This window comes from Ranitomeya imitator, chromosome 2, assembly GCF_032444005.1.
Source record: "Ranitomeya imitator isolate aRanImi1 chromosome 2, aRanImi1.pri, whole genome shotgun sequence".
In the NCBI taxonomy this organism is placed as follows: domain Eukaryota; kingdom Metazoa; phylum Chordata; class Amphibia; order Anura; family Dendrobatidae; genus Ranitomeya; species Ranitomeya imitator.
In genome coordinates, this window is record NC_091283.1 from 796,312,111 (window position 1) to 796,327,707 (window position 15,597).

General features: G+C 43.7%; 1 protein-coding gene across 2 annotated transcripts in view; it reads left to right on the forward strand.

Annotated features, from left to right (window-relative positions):
• Positions 1-7,910: 7,910 nt before the first annotated feature.
• Positions 7,911-15,597, forward strand: part of BORCS7 (BLOC-1 related complex subunit 7) — a 65,385-nt gene continuing 57,698 nt past the window's right edge. Inside the window, exons 1-5 of one of the 2 annotated variants that reach the window (XM_069753720.1) lie at positions 7,911-8,026; positions 8,824-8,993; positions 9,772-9,834; positions 12,221-12,264; positions 12,348-12,368. In XM_069753720.1, coding sequence (XP_069609821.1) covers positions 8,832-8,993; positions 9,772-9,834; positions 12,221-12,264; positions 12,348-12,368 — 290 coding nt within the window. In that variant the 5' untranslated portion in view covers positions 7,911-8,026; positions 8,824-8,831. The remainder of the gene's footprint in view (positions 8,027-8,823; positions 8,994-9,771; positions 9,835-12,220; positions 12,265-12,347; positions 12,369-15,597) is intronic. The other variant, XM_069753718.1, reaches the window with a different exon arrangement.

A 15,597-nucleotide genomic window follows, 5' to 3' on the forward strand; every position in this document is an offset into this window, starting at 1 on the left:
CGTTTACATGGCATTCCTGAGAATATTGTTTCTGACAGAGGTTCCCAGTTTGTCTCGAGGTTCTGGTGAGCCTTTTGTGGTAGGATGGGCATTGACCTATCTTTCTCCTCGGCCTTCCATCCTCAGACTAATGGCCAGACCGAACGAACCAATCAGACCTTGGAAACATATCTGAGATGTTTTGTTTCCGCTGACCAGGATGATTGGGTGTCATTTTTGCCGTTGGCTGAGTTCGCCCTTAATAATCGGGCCAGCTCGGCTACCTTGGTCTCTCCATTTTTCTGCAATTCTGGGTTCCATCCTCGTTTCTCTTCAGGACAGGTTGAGTCTTCGGACTGTCCTGGTGTGGATTCTGTGGTGGACAGGTTGCAGCAGATCTGGACTCAGGTAGTGGACAATTTGACCTTGTCCCAGGAGAAGGCTCAGCTTTTCGCTAATCGCAGACGCCGTGTGGGACCCCGACTTCGTGTTGGGGATCTGGTTTGGTTATCTTCTCGTCATATTCCTATGAAGGTTTCCTCTCCTAAATTTAAACCTCGTTTTATTGGTCCGTATAGGATTTCTGAGATTCTCAATCCGGTGTCTTTTCGTCTGATCCTCCCAGACTCCTTTTCCATACATAATGTATTCCATAGGTCGTTGTTGAGGAGATACGTGGCACCTATGGTTCCATCTGTGGAGCCTCCTGCCCCTGTTTTGGTGGAGGGGGAATTGGAGTATATTGTGGAGAAGATTTTGGATTCTCGTGTCTCTAGACGGAAACTCCAGTATCTGGTCAAATGGAAGGGTTATGCTCAGGAGGATAATTCCTGGGTTTTTGCCTCTGATGTCCATGCCCCAGATCTTGTTCGTGCCTTTCATGTGGCTCATCCTGGTCGGCCTGGGGGTTCTGGTGAGGGTTCGGTGACCCCTCCTCAAGGGGGGGGTACTGTTGTGAATTCTGTGGCTGAATTCACTTCTGTGGTCACAAGTGGTATTGCAGTCTCTGGGCTTCCTCCCTCAGGTGTTTTGGTGAGCTCGTTGGCTGCCTTGCTATTTAGCTCCACCTGAGTCTGTCTTCCTTGCTCCTTGTCAATGTTCCAGTGTTGGATCTGAGCTACTGCATCTTTCCTTGGGCCTGCTGCTCTGCTAGATAAGTGCTTCTAGTTTGTTTTCTGTTTTTTCTGTCCAGCTTGCTATTAACTTTTGCTGGAAGCTCTGAGAAGCAAAGGAGTGCACCGCCGTGCTGTTAGTTCGGCACGGTGGGTCTTTTTGCCCCTTTGCGTGGTTTTCGTTTTAGGGTTTTTTGTAGACTGCATAGTTCTCTTTGCTATCCTCGCTCTGTCTAGAATATCGGGCCTCACTTTGCTGAATCTATTTCATTCCTACGTTTGTCTTTTCATCTTGCTAACAGTCATTATATGTGGGGGGCTGCCTATTCCTTTGGGGTATTTCTCTGAGGTAAGTCAGGCTTGTATTTCTATCTTCAGGCTAGTCAGCTCCTCAGGCAGTGTCGAGTTGCATAGGTAGTGATAGGCGCAATCCACTGCTGCTTATAGTTGTGTGAGGATAGATCAGGTACTGCAGTCTACAGAGATTCCACGTCTCAGAGCTCGTCCTATTGTTTTTGGTTATTGCCAGATCTCTGTATGTGCGCTGATTACTGCACGCTGTGTTGCCTGATTGCCAGCCATAACAGTTGAGCCTTCGGACTGTCCTGGTGGGGATGCGGTGGTGGACAGGTTGCAGCAGGTTTGGACTCATGTGGTGGACAATTTGACATTGTCCCAGGAGAAGGCTCAACGTTTCGCTAACCGCCGGCGTTGTGTTGGTCCCCGACTTCGTGTTGGGGATTTGGTTTGGTTGTCATCTCGTCACGTTCCTATGAAGGTTTCCTCTCCTAAGTTTAAGCCTCGTTTCATTGGGCCATACAAGATTTCTGAAGTTCTTAATCCTGTGTCATTTCGTTTGGACCTTCCAGCTTCTTTTGCCATCCATTATGTGTTTCATAGACAGTTGTTGCGGAGATACGTGGCGCCTATGGTTCCCTCCGTTGATCCTCCTGCCCCGGTGTTGGTCGAGGGGGAGTTGGAGTATGTGGTGGAGAAGATTTTGGATTCTCGTGTTTCGAGACGGAAACTCCAGTAACTGGTCAAATGGAAGGGTTATGGTCAGGAAGATAATTCCTGGGTTTTTGCCTCTGATGTTCATGCTGCCGATCTGGTTCGTGCCTTTCATTTGGCTCATCCTGATCGGCCTGGGGGCTCTGGTGAGGGTTCGGTGACCCCTCCTCAAGGGGGGGTACTGTTGTGAATTCTGTTGTCGTACTCCCTCCTGTGGTCGTGAATGGTACTTCGGCGAGTTCTGTCTTTGGGCTCCCTCTGGTGGCTATGAGTGAAGCTGCTGCTTCTGAGGTTCCTTACACAGGTGACGTGGTTTATCCTTTGGTTGGCTGCTCTATTTAACGCCTCTCAGATCGTTACTCCATGCCAGCTGTCAATGTTTTTGCATTCGTTCAGTTCGCTCCTGGATCTCTCTGGTGACCTGCCTTCTCCTGCAGAAGCTAAGTTCATTATAGTCTTATTTTGTTCTCTGTTTTCTTGTCCAGCTGGTTTTCATGATTTTGTCTTGCTAGCTGGAAGCTCTGGGATGCAGAGTGGTCCCTTCGCACCGTGAGTCGGTGCGGAGGTCTTTTTTGCACACTCTGCGTGGTCTTTTGTAGGTTTTTGTGCTGATCGCAAAGTTACCTTTCCTATCCTCTGTCTATTTAGAAAGTCTGGCCTCCCTTTTGCTGAAACCTGTTTCATTTCTGCGTTTGTGATTTTCATCTTTACTCACAGTCAATATATGTGGGGGGCTTCCTTTACCTTTGGGGAATTTCTCTGAGGCAAGGTAGGCTGTATTTTCTATCTCTAGGGCTAGATAGTTCTTAGGCTGTGACGAGGCGCCTAGGTCTGGTCAGGAGCGCTCCACGGCTATTTCTAGTGTGTGTGATAGGATTAGGGCTTGCGGTCAGCAGAGCTCCCACATCTCAGAGCTCGTCCTGTATGAGGTTTAACTATCAGGTCATTCCGGGTGCTCCTAACCACCAGGCCATAACAGCGTCCCATCTCAATTCCTGTCAATTTTGTATTGAAAAGTCAAACGGCACTCCTTCCCTTCCGTGCTCTCCCATGCGCCCAAACAGTGGTTTACCCCCACATAAGGGGTATCAGCGTACTCAGGACAAATTGTACAACAACTTTTGGGGTCCAATTTCTTCTCTTACCCTTGGGAAAATAAAAAATTGGGGGCGAAAAGATAATTTTTGTGAAAAAATATGATTTTTTACTTTTACGGTTCTGCATTATAAACTTCTGTGAAGCACTTGGTGGGTCAAAGTGCTCACCACACCTCTAGATAAGTTCCTTAGGGGGTCTACTTTCCAAAATGGTGTCACTTGTGGGGGGTTTCAATGTTTAGGCACATCAGTGGCTGTCCAAACGCAACATGGCGTCCCATCTCAATTCCTGTCAATTTTGCATTGAAAAGTCAATTGCCCTCCTTCGCTTCCGAGCTCTGTCATGCGCCCAAACAGTGGTTTACCCCCACATATGGGGTATCGGCGTACTCAGGACAAATTGTACAACAACTTTTGCGGTCCATTTTCTCCTGTTACCCTTGGTAAAATATAACAAATTGGAGCTGAAGTAATTTTTTTGTGAAAAAAAGTTAAATGTTCATTTTTATTTAAACATTCCAAAGATTCATGTGAAACACCTGAAGGGTTAATAAACTTCTTGAATGTGGTTTTCAGCACCTTGAGGGGTGCAGTTTTTAGAATGGTGTCACACTTGGGCATTTTCTATCATATAGACCCCTCAAAATGACTTCAAATGAGATGTAGTCCCTAAAAAAAATGGTGTTGTAAAAATGAGAACATGTCAACTTTTAACCCTTATAACTCCCTAACAAAAAAAAAATTTGGTTCCAAAATTGTGCTGATTTAAAGTAGAAATGTGGGAAATGTTACTTATTAAGTATTTTGTGTGACATATCTCTGTGATTTAATTGCATAAAAATTCAAAGTTGGAAAATTGTGAAATTTTCAAAATTTTTGCCAAATTTCCGTTTTTTTCACAAATAAACGCAGGTAATATCAAAGAAATGTTACCACTATCATGAAGTACAATATGTCACGAGAAAACTTTGTCAGAATCACTGGGATTCGTTGAAGCGTTCCAGAGTTATAACCTCATAAAGGGACAGTGGTCAGAATTGTAAAAATTGGCCTGGTCATTGACGTGCAAACCACCCTTGGGGGTAAAGGGGTTAAGGGAGGATTCTGCCTTTCTAGCACTTACAGGATCTGTATATGGAATCTGCAAACTATTCTAGGAAAATCAGCACTCCGGAAGGCAAATAGAGCTCACTCCCTCCAGAGTCTCACCGTGTGGCTAAGCAGTACTGTACAGCCATACAGTATATACGGTATTTCTACATTCAGCAGAAATTGTGGGAAATTTTTGGTGCCATTTTTACCCATTTCCCAGTATGAAAATTTAAAATTTGGGGCAAACACACAATCTTGGTGGTAAAAATGTAAATTATTTTGTCTTCACTGCTCAATGGTATAAAATTCTGTGACACACATATGATGTCAATGTAATAACTGCACCACTAGATGAATTCAATGAGAGGTTTAGTTTGTAAAATGGGGTCACTTATGGGGGTTGTGCTAATCCGACACTTGAGGCTCTGCCAATGTAACATGGCATCCTCAAACCAGTGCAGCAAAATCTGCACTGTAATGTGGCACTACTTCCCTTCTAAGCTTTGCACTGTGAATCAAAAGTAGTTTTCAACCACATTTGGGGTATTGGTGAACTCAGGAGAAATTGGCACAACAAATTGTAGGGACCATTTTCTCCTGAAAATACAAAATTTGGGGCTAAAAACATTTTTGTGAGAAAAATGTGATTTTTTTATTTTCATGGCTCAACATTATAAACTTTTGTGAAGCACCTGGGGGTTCAAAATGCTCAATACACATCTAGATAATTTCCCTGAGGGGTCTTGTTTCCAAAATGGTGTCAATTGTTGGGGGTTTCCACTGTTTAGGCACATCAGGGGCTCTCCAAACACAACATGGCGTCCGCTAATTATTCCAGCAAATTTTGCATTCAAAAAGTCAAATTGCTCTCCTTCCCTTCCAGGCCCTGCTGTGCGCCCAAACAGTAGTTTTCCTCCACATATTATGTATCAGCGTACTCGAGAAATAACACAACAAATTGTATGGTGCAATTTCTCCTGTTACCCTTATGAAAGTGCAAAACTTGGAGCAAAAAAACATTTTTGTGGGAAAAATTAGATTCTTTTATTTTCACGGCTTTGTTATAAACTTCTGTGAAGCACCTGGGGTTTCAAGGTGCTCACTACACATCTAGATAAGTTCCTTGAGGGGTCTAGTTTTTAAAATTGTCACTTGTGGGGGGTTTCCACTGTTTAGGCACATCAGGGGGTGTCCAAACACGACATGGCGTCCACTAATTATGGCAGCAAATTTGAAATTCAAAAAATCAAATGGTGCCCTTTCCATTTCGAGCCCTGCCATGCACCCAAATAGTAGATTTCCCCCACATATGGGGTATCGGCATGCTAAGGAGAAATTGCTTAACAAATTCCATGATCTATTTTATCCTGTTACTTTTGTGAAAGTAAAAAAATTGGTTCTAAGGTAAAAAAAACTTTATGAAAAGTTATTTTTTTTATTTTTTTCTTCCACATTCCATTCATTCCTGTAAAGTACCTGAAGGGTTAATAAATGTCTTGAATGTGGTTTTGCGCACCTTGAGGGGGCAGTTTTTAGAATAATGTCACTTTTGGGTATTTTCTGTCATATAGGCCCCTCAAAGTCACTTCAAATGTGAGGTGGTCCCTAAAAAAAATGGTTTTGTAAATTTTTTTGGAAAAAGGAGAAATCTATGGTCAACTTTTAACCCTTATAGTTCCCTAACAAAAAAAATATCTATTTCAAAAATTGTGCTGATGTAAAGTAGACAAGTGCAAAATGTTATTTATTAACTATTTAGTGTGATATGACTTTGTTTTAAGAGCACAAAAATTAAAAGTTTGAACATTGCAAAATTTTCACCAAATTTCCAATTTTTTCATAAATAAATGAAAGTCATATTGAAGAAAGTTTATGAAGTACAAATATGTCACGAAAAAACAATCTCTGAATCACCAGGATCCGTTGAAGCGTTCGAGTTATTACCACATAAAGGGACAGTGGTCAGAATTGGCCTGGTCAGCAAGGTGAAAACAGGCTCGGGGGATAAACGTATGCAATGCAAACAAGCAGATTAAAGGGAATCTGTCACCCCAAAATTGGCCTATACACTAAGGCCACCGGCATCAGAGGCTTATCTGTTATGACCTGGTGGTTAGGAGCACTCGGAATGACCTGATAATTAAACCTCATACAGGACGAGCTCTGAGATGTGGGAGCTCTGCTGACCGCAAGCCCTAATCCTATCACACACACTAGAAATAGCCGTGGAGCGCTCCTGACCAGACCTAGGCACCTCGTCACAGCCTAAGAACTATCTAGCCCTAGAGATAGAAAATAAAGCCTACCTTGCCTCAGAGAAATTCCCCAAAGGTAAAGGAAGCCCCCACATATATTGACTGTGAGTAAAGATGAAAGTCACAAACGCAGAAATGAACAGGTTTCAGCAAAGGGAGGCCAGACTTACTAAATAGACAGAGGATAGGAAAGGCAACTTTGCGATCAGCACAAAAACCTACAAAAGACCACGCAGAGTGTGCAAAAAAGACCTCCGCACCGACTCACGGTGCGAAGGGACCACTCTGCATCCCAGAGCTTCCAGCTAGCAAGACAAAATCATGAAAACCAGCTGGACAAGAAAACAGAGAACAAAATCAGACAATAAGGAACTTAGCTTCTGCAGGAGAAGGCAGGTCACCAGAGAGATCCAGGAGCGAACTGAACGAATGCAAAAACATTGACAGCTGGCATGGAGTAACGATCTGAGAGGAGTTAAATAGAACAGCCAACCAAAGGATAAACCACGTCACCTGTGCAAGGAACCTCAGAAGCAGCAGCTTCACTCACAGCCACCAGAGGGAGCCCATAGACAGAACTCGCCGAAGTACCATTCACGACCACAGGAGGGAGCTCGACCACAGAATTCACAACACTTATCTCCAGCATTCTGTAATGCATTCTGTAATGCTGTGGATAAGCCCCCGATGTAACCTGAAAGATAAGAAAAACTGGTTATATTATATTCACCCCGGGGGGTGGGGGGGTGGGTCCTGCTGCGGTCCGGTCCAGCATAAATTACTGCAGTGCGCAGGCACCGGGAAAGGTCAGAGAGGCCCGGCACCTGTGCACTGCAGTACTTTACGCTGCCCTCAACACGGCAGATCAGTACGCCTGCGCTGGAGCCACAGCGTGAAGAAAAGAAGAGGACGTCATCGTATGAAGATGGGAGGCGCCGGACCGGACACCCATCGGACCTGAACGGCATTGGACCGCCCCTGAGTGTGTATAATATAAAGTCTTTTTCTTATCTTGCAGGTTACATCGGGGGATGCATTACAGAATGCTGTAGAGAAGCCCCTGAGGACAGCGGCCGCAGCTTATAGGTGAATTTTGGGGGTGACAGATTCCCTTTAATGTTACTGTGTGAGTATAGGAAGCAGAGAAAACAGTTCTCTAGTGTTGGAGAACTACAAGTCCTAGCATGTCCTGTCACTCAGTAAACCGTAGTTAGGGATAACATGACAAATATCAGCAATGTGCGACTGCTATAAATCATGAGTGTCCAGTGTACAGGAGGAGAGCGCTGACTGAGCCTACTGATCTGCTGCTGCTGGGTGAGGAGGACTGGGGAAGCTGGCAGCTGCAGTGCATTATGGGAGACAGGAAGCTGCTGCAGAGGCAGAACACGTGACTGCAGGTGATGTCTGCGCTGCTGCTGGAGGTCTGCAGGTTCCTATAAAGACGAGCTGAGGAGACGGACAGGACACAGCACTGACGGTACACAGCGTGCCGAGGAGTGTGCACTGTGTGAGGAAGAGAGTCGTGTACAGTGTGTGTGTGTGTGTGTGTGTGAGGAGTGTGTACAGTGTATGTCCAGCGTGCTGTGTGTGTGTGTGTACGTCCAGCGTGCTGTGTGTGTGTGTGTGTGTGTACGTCCAGCGTGCTGTGTGTGTGTGTGTACGTCCAGCGTGCTGTGTGTGTGTGTGTACGTCCAGCGTGCTGTGTGTGTGTGTGTGTGTGTGTGTACGTCCAGCGTGCTGTGTGTGTGTGTGTACGTCCAGCGTGCTGTGTGTGTGTGTGTGTACGTCCAGCGTGCTGTGTGTGTGTGTGTACGTCCAGCGTGCTGTGTGTGTGTGTGTGTGTGTACGTCCAGCGTGCTGTGTGTGTGTGTGTACGTCCAGCGTGCTGTGTGTGTGTGTGTGTACGTCCAGCGTGCTGTGTGTGTGTGTGTACGTCCAGCGTGCTGTGTGTGCGTGTGTACGTCCAGCGTGCTGTGTGTGCGTGTGTACGTCCAGCGTGCTGTGTGTGCGTGTGTACGTCCAGCGTGCTGTGTGTGCGTGTGTACGTCCAGCGTGCTGTGTGTGCAGTGTGAGGAGGCCCTGTGCAGTGTTATACTGTGTGTGATGTATGTAGTATTGTGTATTGCTCCATAGTGTGTGCCGCACTATACTGTGTGTTTTGTATGCGCCGTATGATGTATGTATTTACTTTGTATCACTGCTGATATTAGCAATAACTCTACTAAACAAAGAAAATGAGAAAAAAATAACCCGTCTCCATGGTCATCCCTGCAGCTGTACTTATGATGGAGAAGGAAGTGGTAGCAAAGATGGCGGCGTCCGCGGATGGGCAGACTAAGTACGGGCAATCGGTTAAAGGGCTTCTCACAGAAAAGGTCGGGACGTGCGGTGCTGACGTTATAGCGCTCACCAAGCAAGTGCTGAAAGGATCCAGGAGCTCAGAGGTGAGGACCAAGATCTAATATGGTCACGGTATCAAATTTTCTTCTGAATTATTGATGTAACAAATTTGTAAACCCAGTCTCCATGTTCCCTGTGTGTTAGTCTATTTTATGTCTAGCATTCTGCACATGAACCAGGTGGCTCAGGATGCACAATGCTTCTGTAAACAGGCATAAGTGAAAATGTATTTTTCTTTTGGTATATTTCATTATTACGGAGGTTAGTATAAGTGTTTATTTATTTTGGGGAAATAGAAGGGCAACCCACTTTAACTCATTGTGTCAACATGGAATATTTGGTGACAGGTTCTCATGGTTATCCAACTAGTTTACTGCACCTCTTTCAGCCAGATGTGGCCCTCAAGTCATAGGAGTGCATTGTGAACCACACAATGAATGCAACTTGTTGTAGCACGGTGACCTCCAGCCCGGGTGTCCTTGTTCACTAGGCCTCAGCGAGACCCCTTGTGTTTTTCAGGTGGCTGACGTAGCAGAGTTCGATATTTCCTACTAAACTTTATCATACTGTAGGGTCTTAACTTTTGGGGTGGGAGTGTTGCATTTTTTTCTGTGTAGATGAGAGAACCCTTTGAACCTAATATACCAATGGCTTATTTGCAATAGATGTATACCATCCATGCAGCCCCCAAAGAAAGCTACTTGTTACTTGTGTTGATGGTTCCAGCACCTGTATGAGCAGTAAGAAGTGTGACGTTGACAATTCATATAACTGACTATTTTCTGTCTCCCTTTTTTTTTTTTTTTTTTTTTTTTTTTATAGCTCCTTAGTCACGCAGCAAGAAACATGGTAATGCAAGAAGATGCCATCTTGCACTCAGAAGATGTAAGCAAACATTATTTAGCCTGCCTTTACATTCGTTATTAAACCTGTTTCTGTATTTTACAATATTTTTGTTATTTTTCAACAAGAAATACATTTCCAAGTAGTTATTTATAAGAACAAGCTTATAGCAGTATGTCCTCCTTGTGACGAGCTCTTGTGATCGAGTATTAATGCTGTCCTCAAGATATTCCCCAGTAACGGGCAGGCGATGGCTTTTTTTTTTTTTTTAAAGTGAATTACATTTAATAGATGATTAATCAGTTAAAGGTTTTTTTCTTTTATTACTGTTAAGGCTGAAAGATGCATACAATAACACAATGGGCTCCTATTTATAGGTCCACTGCTGCTTCTTCTCCGCTGGTTCAATCTTTATCGACTGCAGCGGTAACATCATGTCTATATTGATTGCTGCCAGTGACTGGGATTAGCAGATATAGACCAGCTCCTGATGTAACTTCATTGTTGCGAGTGATCAACAAAGGCCAGTCTATTGAGTGGTGCACGTTAAAAGAGGATAACCTCTTTAATTTGTTACATATATTAAAATGCCAGTACAACTTCTCAAGTATTTAGTGGTTAAATGTGAGAATAATAAGAATAGAAGGGGAATCCCGTAAAAAGATCTTTTGATGTCATAGATTCATGTGAGAAGCTGGTGGTCCTGGATCACCAACATCTACTATATAATTGTCTAAGGGGTACTTCCTTCTGTCTGTCTGTCCCAGCTATTCATTTATCGCGGCCTCTGTCTGTCACGGAAATCCAACTCGCTGATTGGTCGCGGCAAAACAGCCACGACCAATCAGCGATGGGCACTGTCCGGCGCCAAAATGCCCGCTCCTTCCTCCCCGCAGTCAGTGCCCGACGCCCGCTCCATTATCCCCTCCAGTCAGCACTCACACAGGGTTAATAGCAGCGCTAATGGACCGCGTTATGCCACGGTGTAACACTCCATTAACGCTGCTATTAACCCTGTGTGACCAAATTTTTACTATGGATGCTGCCTATGCAGCATCAATAGTAAAAAGATCTAATGTTAAAAATAATAAAAAATAATTATATACTCACCTTCCACCGCCTTTCCCGCTCCTCGCGACGCTCCGGTGACCGCTCCATGCAAGCGGCAGGTTCCGCTGCCAAGGATGGTATGCGAGAAGGAGCTGCCATGACGTCACGGTCATGTGACCGCGACGTCATCACAGGTCCTGCGCTCATACCAACCCTGGGACTGGAAGCTGCCGCGTGCACCACACACAGGGCCAGGACTTCAACGGGCCTTCGGAAGGTGAGTATATGTTTATTTTTTTATTTTAAGTCTGTATACTACGTGGCTCTGTGCTGTATACTCCGTCGCTGTGCAATATAGTATGTGTCTGGGCAATATACTACGGGGACATGCATATTCTAGAACAGGGGTCCCCAACTCCAGTCCTCAAGGCCCACCAACATGTCATGTTTTCAGGATTTCCTTAGTCTTGCCCAGGTAATAATTGCATCACCTGTGCAATGCAAAGGAAATCCTGAAAACATGACCTGTTGGTGGGCCTTGAGGACTGGAGTTGGGGACCCCTATTCTAGAATACCCGATGCGTTAGAATCGGGCCGCCATCTAATTTTCCATAATGAGCACAAAGGACTTTGAATTAGGACTTCTAGAGTAAGAAAACCTTGGGATCTTAGTAGTCCAGAAACTCTGACATTTCCTGTGTAATCTCATGTATTTATCAGGAGGAGAGACCCCATCACAATGCAAGCCCTCGGTACTTTATTAAAGTGGTTGCACAAGTTGAGAAAAAACATGGCTACAGTACTTACTGTCCACAGGTTTTCTATGGTTTTCCAGTCCCCCCCACATTAACTTCAATGGAGATAAGTTATGATGCCAGACACCGCTATGGATAGATAGGGCGCCGTTTCTGGAAGAGAGCAACCATCTTTTTTTCTGATCATGTACAACCCTTTTTTTTTTTTTTTTATAGGGCTTTTCCACTGCTTTTAGATGAATGACATATCTGTGAGATATGTCATCAGTGTCAGATTGATGGGGGTCTGACACCCGGCACCCCTAGTAATTGACGTTTCTCAGTGGAAGAATGTAAATGGTTGTGAAGCATATTATGGTTCCGGCAATTGTGCATTATTCTCTGCTAGATACTGTACATCCACGCCTGTTCAGTCAGATTCGCAGACAATCAATTTGATATTGATCACCTATACTTTAGGATAAGCAATTAATATAAAATTAGTGGAATAACCCTTAAACTCCCTGAAAGCTTTTTAGGTAAGGTGCGCCTGTCTGGTAAAATCTACCATATAAGTACAGCCAACTGTTTACTATGACAACTTCATGATTATTTCTAACTTTCACAATATGTGATCTTTTCAGAGCCTGAGAAAAATGTCAATTATAACAACTCATCTCCAGTATCAGTAAGTGCGTTTATTACACCTATGTCATCACGTGTGTCATCGGCTCCGGACTGCTCACTAATAGTATTCATGTTATTTTCCAGGCAAGAAGCCATCCAGAAGAAGTGAGTATCCGGTTATTCTTCACATTAAGTCGGGTGAATGTGTATTTGCTTGCGGACAATCAAACCAAGCAAAACCAGTCTGGTTATTTACTGCCTGTTACTACAGAATATGCTGGTGCTATACAAGTATCGTACCAAGACTCATCATTCACATCAGTCTCTGTCCCCTGTCTAAGAAATGATTTACGCTTTCATATGTTGCATAATAACCAAGACTTGTGTTTTTGGATTTGGGAAGGAAATGCATGCAAATATTCAGTCAATCTGGAATCGGGCAAAATAGTTACTTTGCATATAGCCATCTTTACAAATGAAAGGGGTTTCCATTTTGGGAAAACTCCTGTCCCCAAAAGTACTAGAATTTATTATTTTTTTTTTTTTATGCAAGAAAACCTACCAAACAAACTGTGCTTTACTTACCCTCCCCAGGTCCAACTGTGACCCTCTGCCGTTGCTTCTGTTATTGTTTTATCCTTTGTAGTGCTGGTGTCATGTCCATAGCGGTGCAGCCAGTCGGTGAGCTCAGCGGCTAACGCCGTCTACTTGTGCAGCACCGCTGAGCTCACTGATCGGCTGCAATTATCAACATGACATGAGCACTACAATAACAGGAGCTACGGCGCAAACTCGGTGCTGGACCTGGTGAGGGTGAGTTAAAAAAAAAAATAAAAATAAAAAAAAAACCTGCAGCTGTGGGACAGATTTTCCAAAACCGAAAAACCCCTTAAGACTAGAGACTACACTATGTTCCAAATTATTATGCAGATGACACTTTTCTCAGATTTTCCTAAATGGTCGGTGCAAATGAGTCAGTCTAATAAAAGTCATCACCCGTTAGATTATACATCGAATTTTATTGAAGAAACCTCCCATTGATAACAGTATAATCTCCAAAATGAATAAAAACTCCAAATGCACTGTTCCAAATTATTAGGCACAGTAGAATTTCTAAACATTTGATATGTTTTAAAGAACTGAAAATGCTCATTTGTCGAATTTGCAGCATTAGGAGGTCACATTCACTGAATAAAAAATGTATTTAACTCCAAAACATCCTAACAGGCCAAGTTACATGTTAATATAGGACCCCTTCTTTGATATCACCCTCACAATTATTGCATTTTTGAGTTTTTGGAGAGTTTCTGCTTGTACGTCTTTGTATGAAGTCAGAATCGCCTCCCAGAGCTGCTGTTTTGATGTGAACTGCCCCCCACTGTCATAGATCTTGTGCTTGATGATACTCCAAAGGTTCTCTATAAGGTTGAGGTCAGGGGAAGATGGTGGCCACACCATGAGTTTATCTCTTTTATGCCCATAGCAGCCAATGACTCAGAGGTATTCTTTGCAGTATGAGATGGGGCATTGTCATGCATGAAGATGATTTTGCTCCTGAAGGCACGTTTCTGCTTTTAGACCATGGAAGAAAGTTGTCAGTCAGAAACACTATTTACTTTGCAGAGGTCATTTTCACACCTTCAGGAACCTTAAAGGGCCCCACCAGCTGTTTCTCCATGATTCCGGCCCAAGACATGATTTCTCCACCTCGCTGACGTCACAACCTTGTTGCGACATGGTGGCCATCCACCAATCATCCACTACTCCATCCATCTGGACCATCCATGGTTGCTTGACACTCATCAGCAAACAAGACTGTTTGGAGTCTTCAAGTATGTCTGTGCCCACTGCAACCGTTTCTGCTTGTGAACACTGTTTAGGGGAGGCCGAATAGTAGGTTTATGCACCACAGCAAGCCTTTAAAGGATCCTACACCTTGAGGTTCGAGGGTCTCCAGAGGCACCAGCAGCTTAAAATAACTGTTTGCTGCTTTGTAATGGTATTTTGGCAGCTGCTCTCTTAATCCAATGAATTTGTCTGGCAGAAACCTTCCTCATTATGCCTTTATCTGCATGAACTCTGTCTGTGCTCTGTTTCAGTCACAAATCTCTTAACAGTATGATGATCACAAAGTTTTTGTGAAATATCTAATTTTTTCATACCTTGTCCAAGGCGTTGCACTATTTAACGCTTTTCAGCCGCAGAGAGATCCTTTTTATTTCTTATATTGCTTGAAACCTGTGGCCTGCTTAATAATGTGGAACATCGTTTTTAAGTAGTTTTCTTTTAATTAGAATCACCTGGAAAACTAATTATCAAGTGTGTTCAAGATTGATTTCAGTTAACTATTGAGCCCTGAGACACAATACCAGCCACAAGTTTATTTGAAAAACAAAACAATTAAATCTTTATGACACTTAAATCCAATTTGCATAATAATTTGGAACACAGTGTATGTGTCATCACCTTAGATGATCGTTCAGTCGACATCTCTTCCTTCCCAAACCCCCTCAATTGCATATATTCTCAGCTCAGCCAAGTTTTGTGTTCTCAAGTGAAGAAGCCACTGTGGGACACCTCTAGTGACAGCTTATCTACTATGAGAACAAAAGATCTGGCAGGCTGAAATTTGATATGCCTGATCCTTATTTCCCCTCAACACCCTGATGCACAATATATGGTGGCGCCTTCACTGCAAAATTTGCTACTCAACCGATTTTCATTTAGGAGTTTGGCACCTAGCCCATAAGTGTAATACCTATTCTAACTTTATCCCTGCCCCTCCATAGAGTAAGGTCAAATTCACACATTTGTGTTTGTAATGGACATCACACAAATGGTTTTAATATGTCCATGCACTATTTCCTAAAAACCATGAAAATCTGATGTGTGAATGGGGCCTAATTGACAGCGGTCTCCATCAGACCCTGTGTATTAAGTATCAAAACCAATAGTCAGTTTTTATTGGCACCAACACACTACAACAGCTTTCTCTGCTTATGTGTGTAACTGTCAGGTGAAGGGGCAGAGATTTATAGAATAATTCTGAATCTGCTAGACTCGCTTCTTATTGTGTACCCAGCAGACGCCATATAACCCGGTGAGTACATAGTATGTAGAAGCTTGTAGTCATCTAACTCTCCTCACCAGGGGTAAGGGTCTTGTTGGAATCAAGCTAACATCGCCACTTAAAGGGCAGATTCACATTGTTCAGTTTGATCTTGCAATCTACAGGGTGATAGTTACTACTTTTACATGGAAAAATTGCTGCAACTTCTAATATAGATGATCGACTGTACTGAAACTTGGACAGTACATACACTGGTTCATGAGAAGTGAGAGTGCAATGAATCTCCGTGATGACAAGCATCCTCACGCTAAGTGGTCTCGCCGA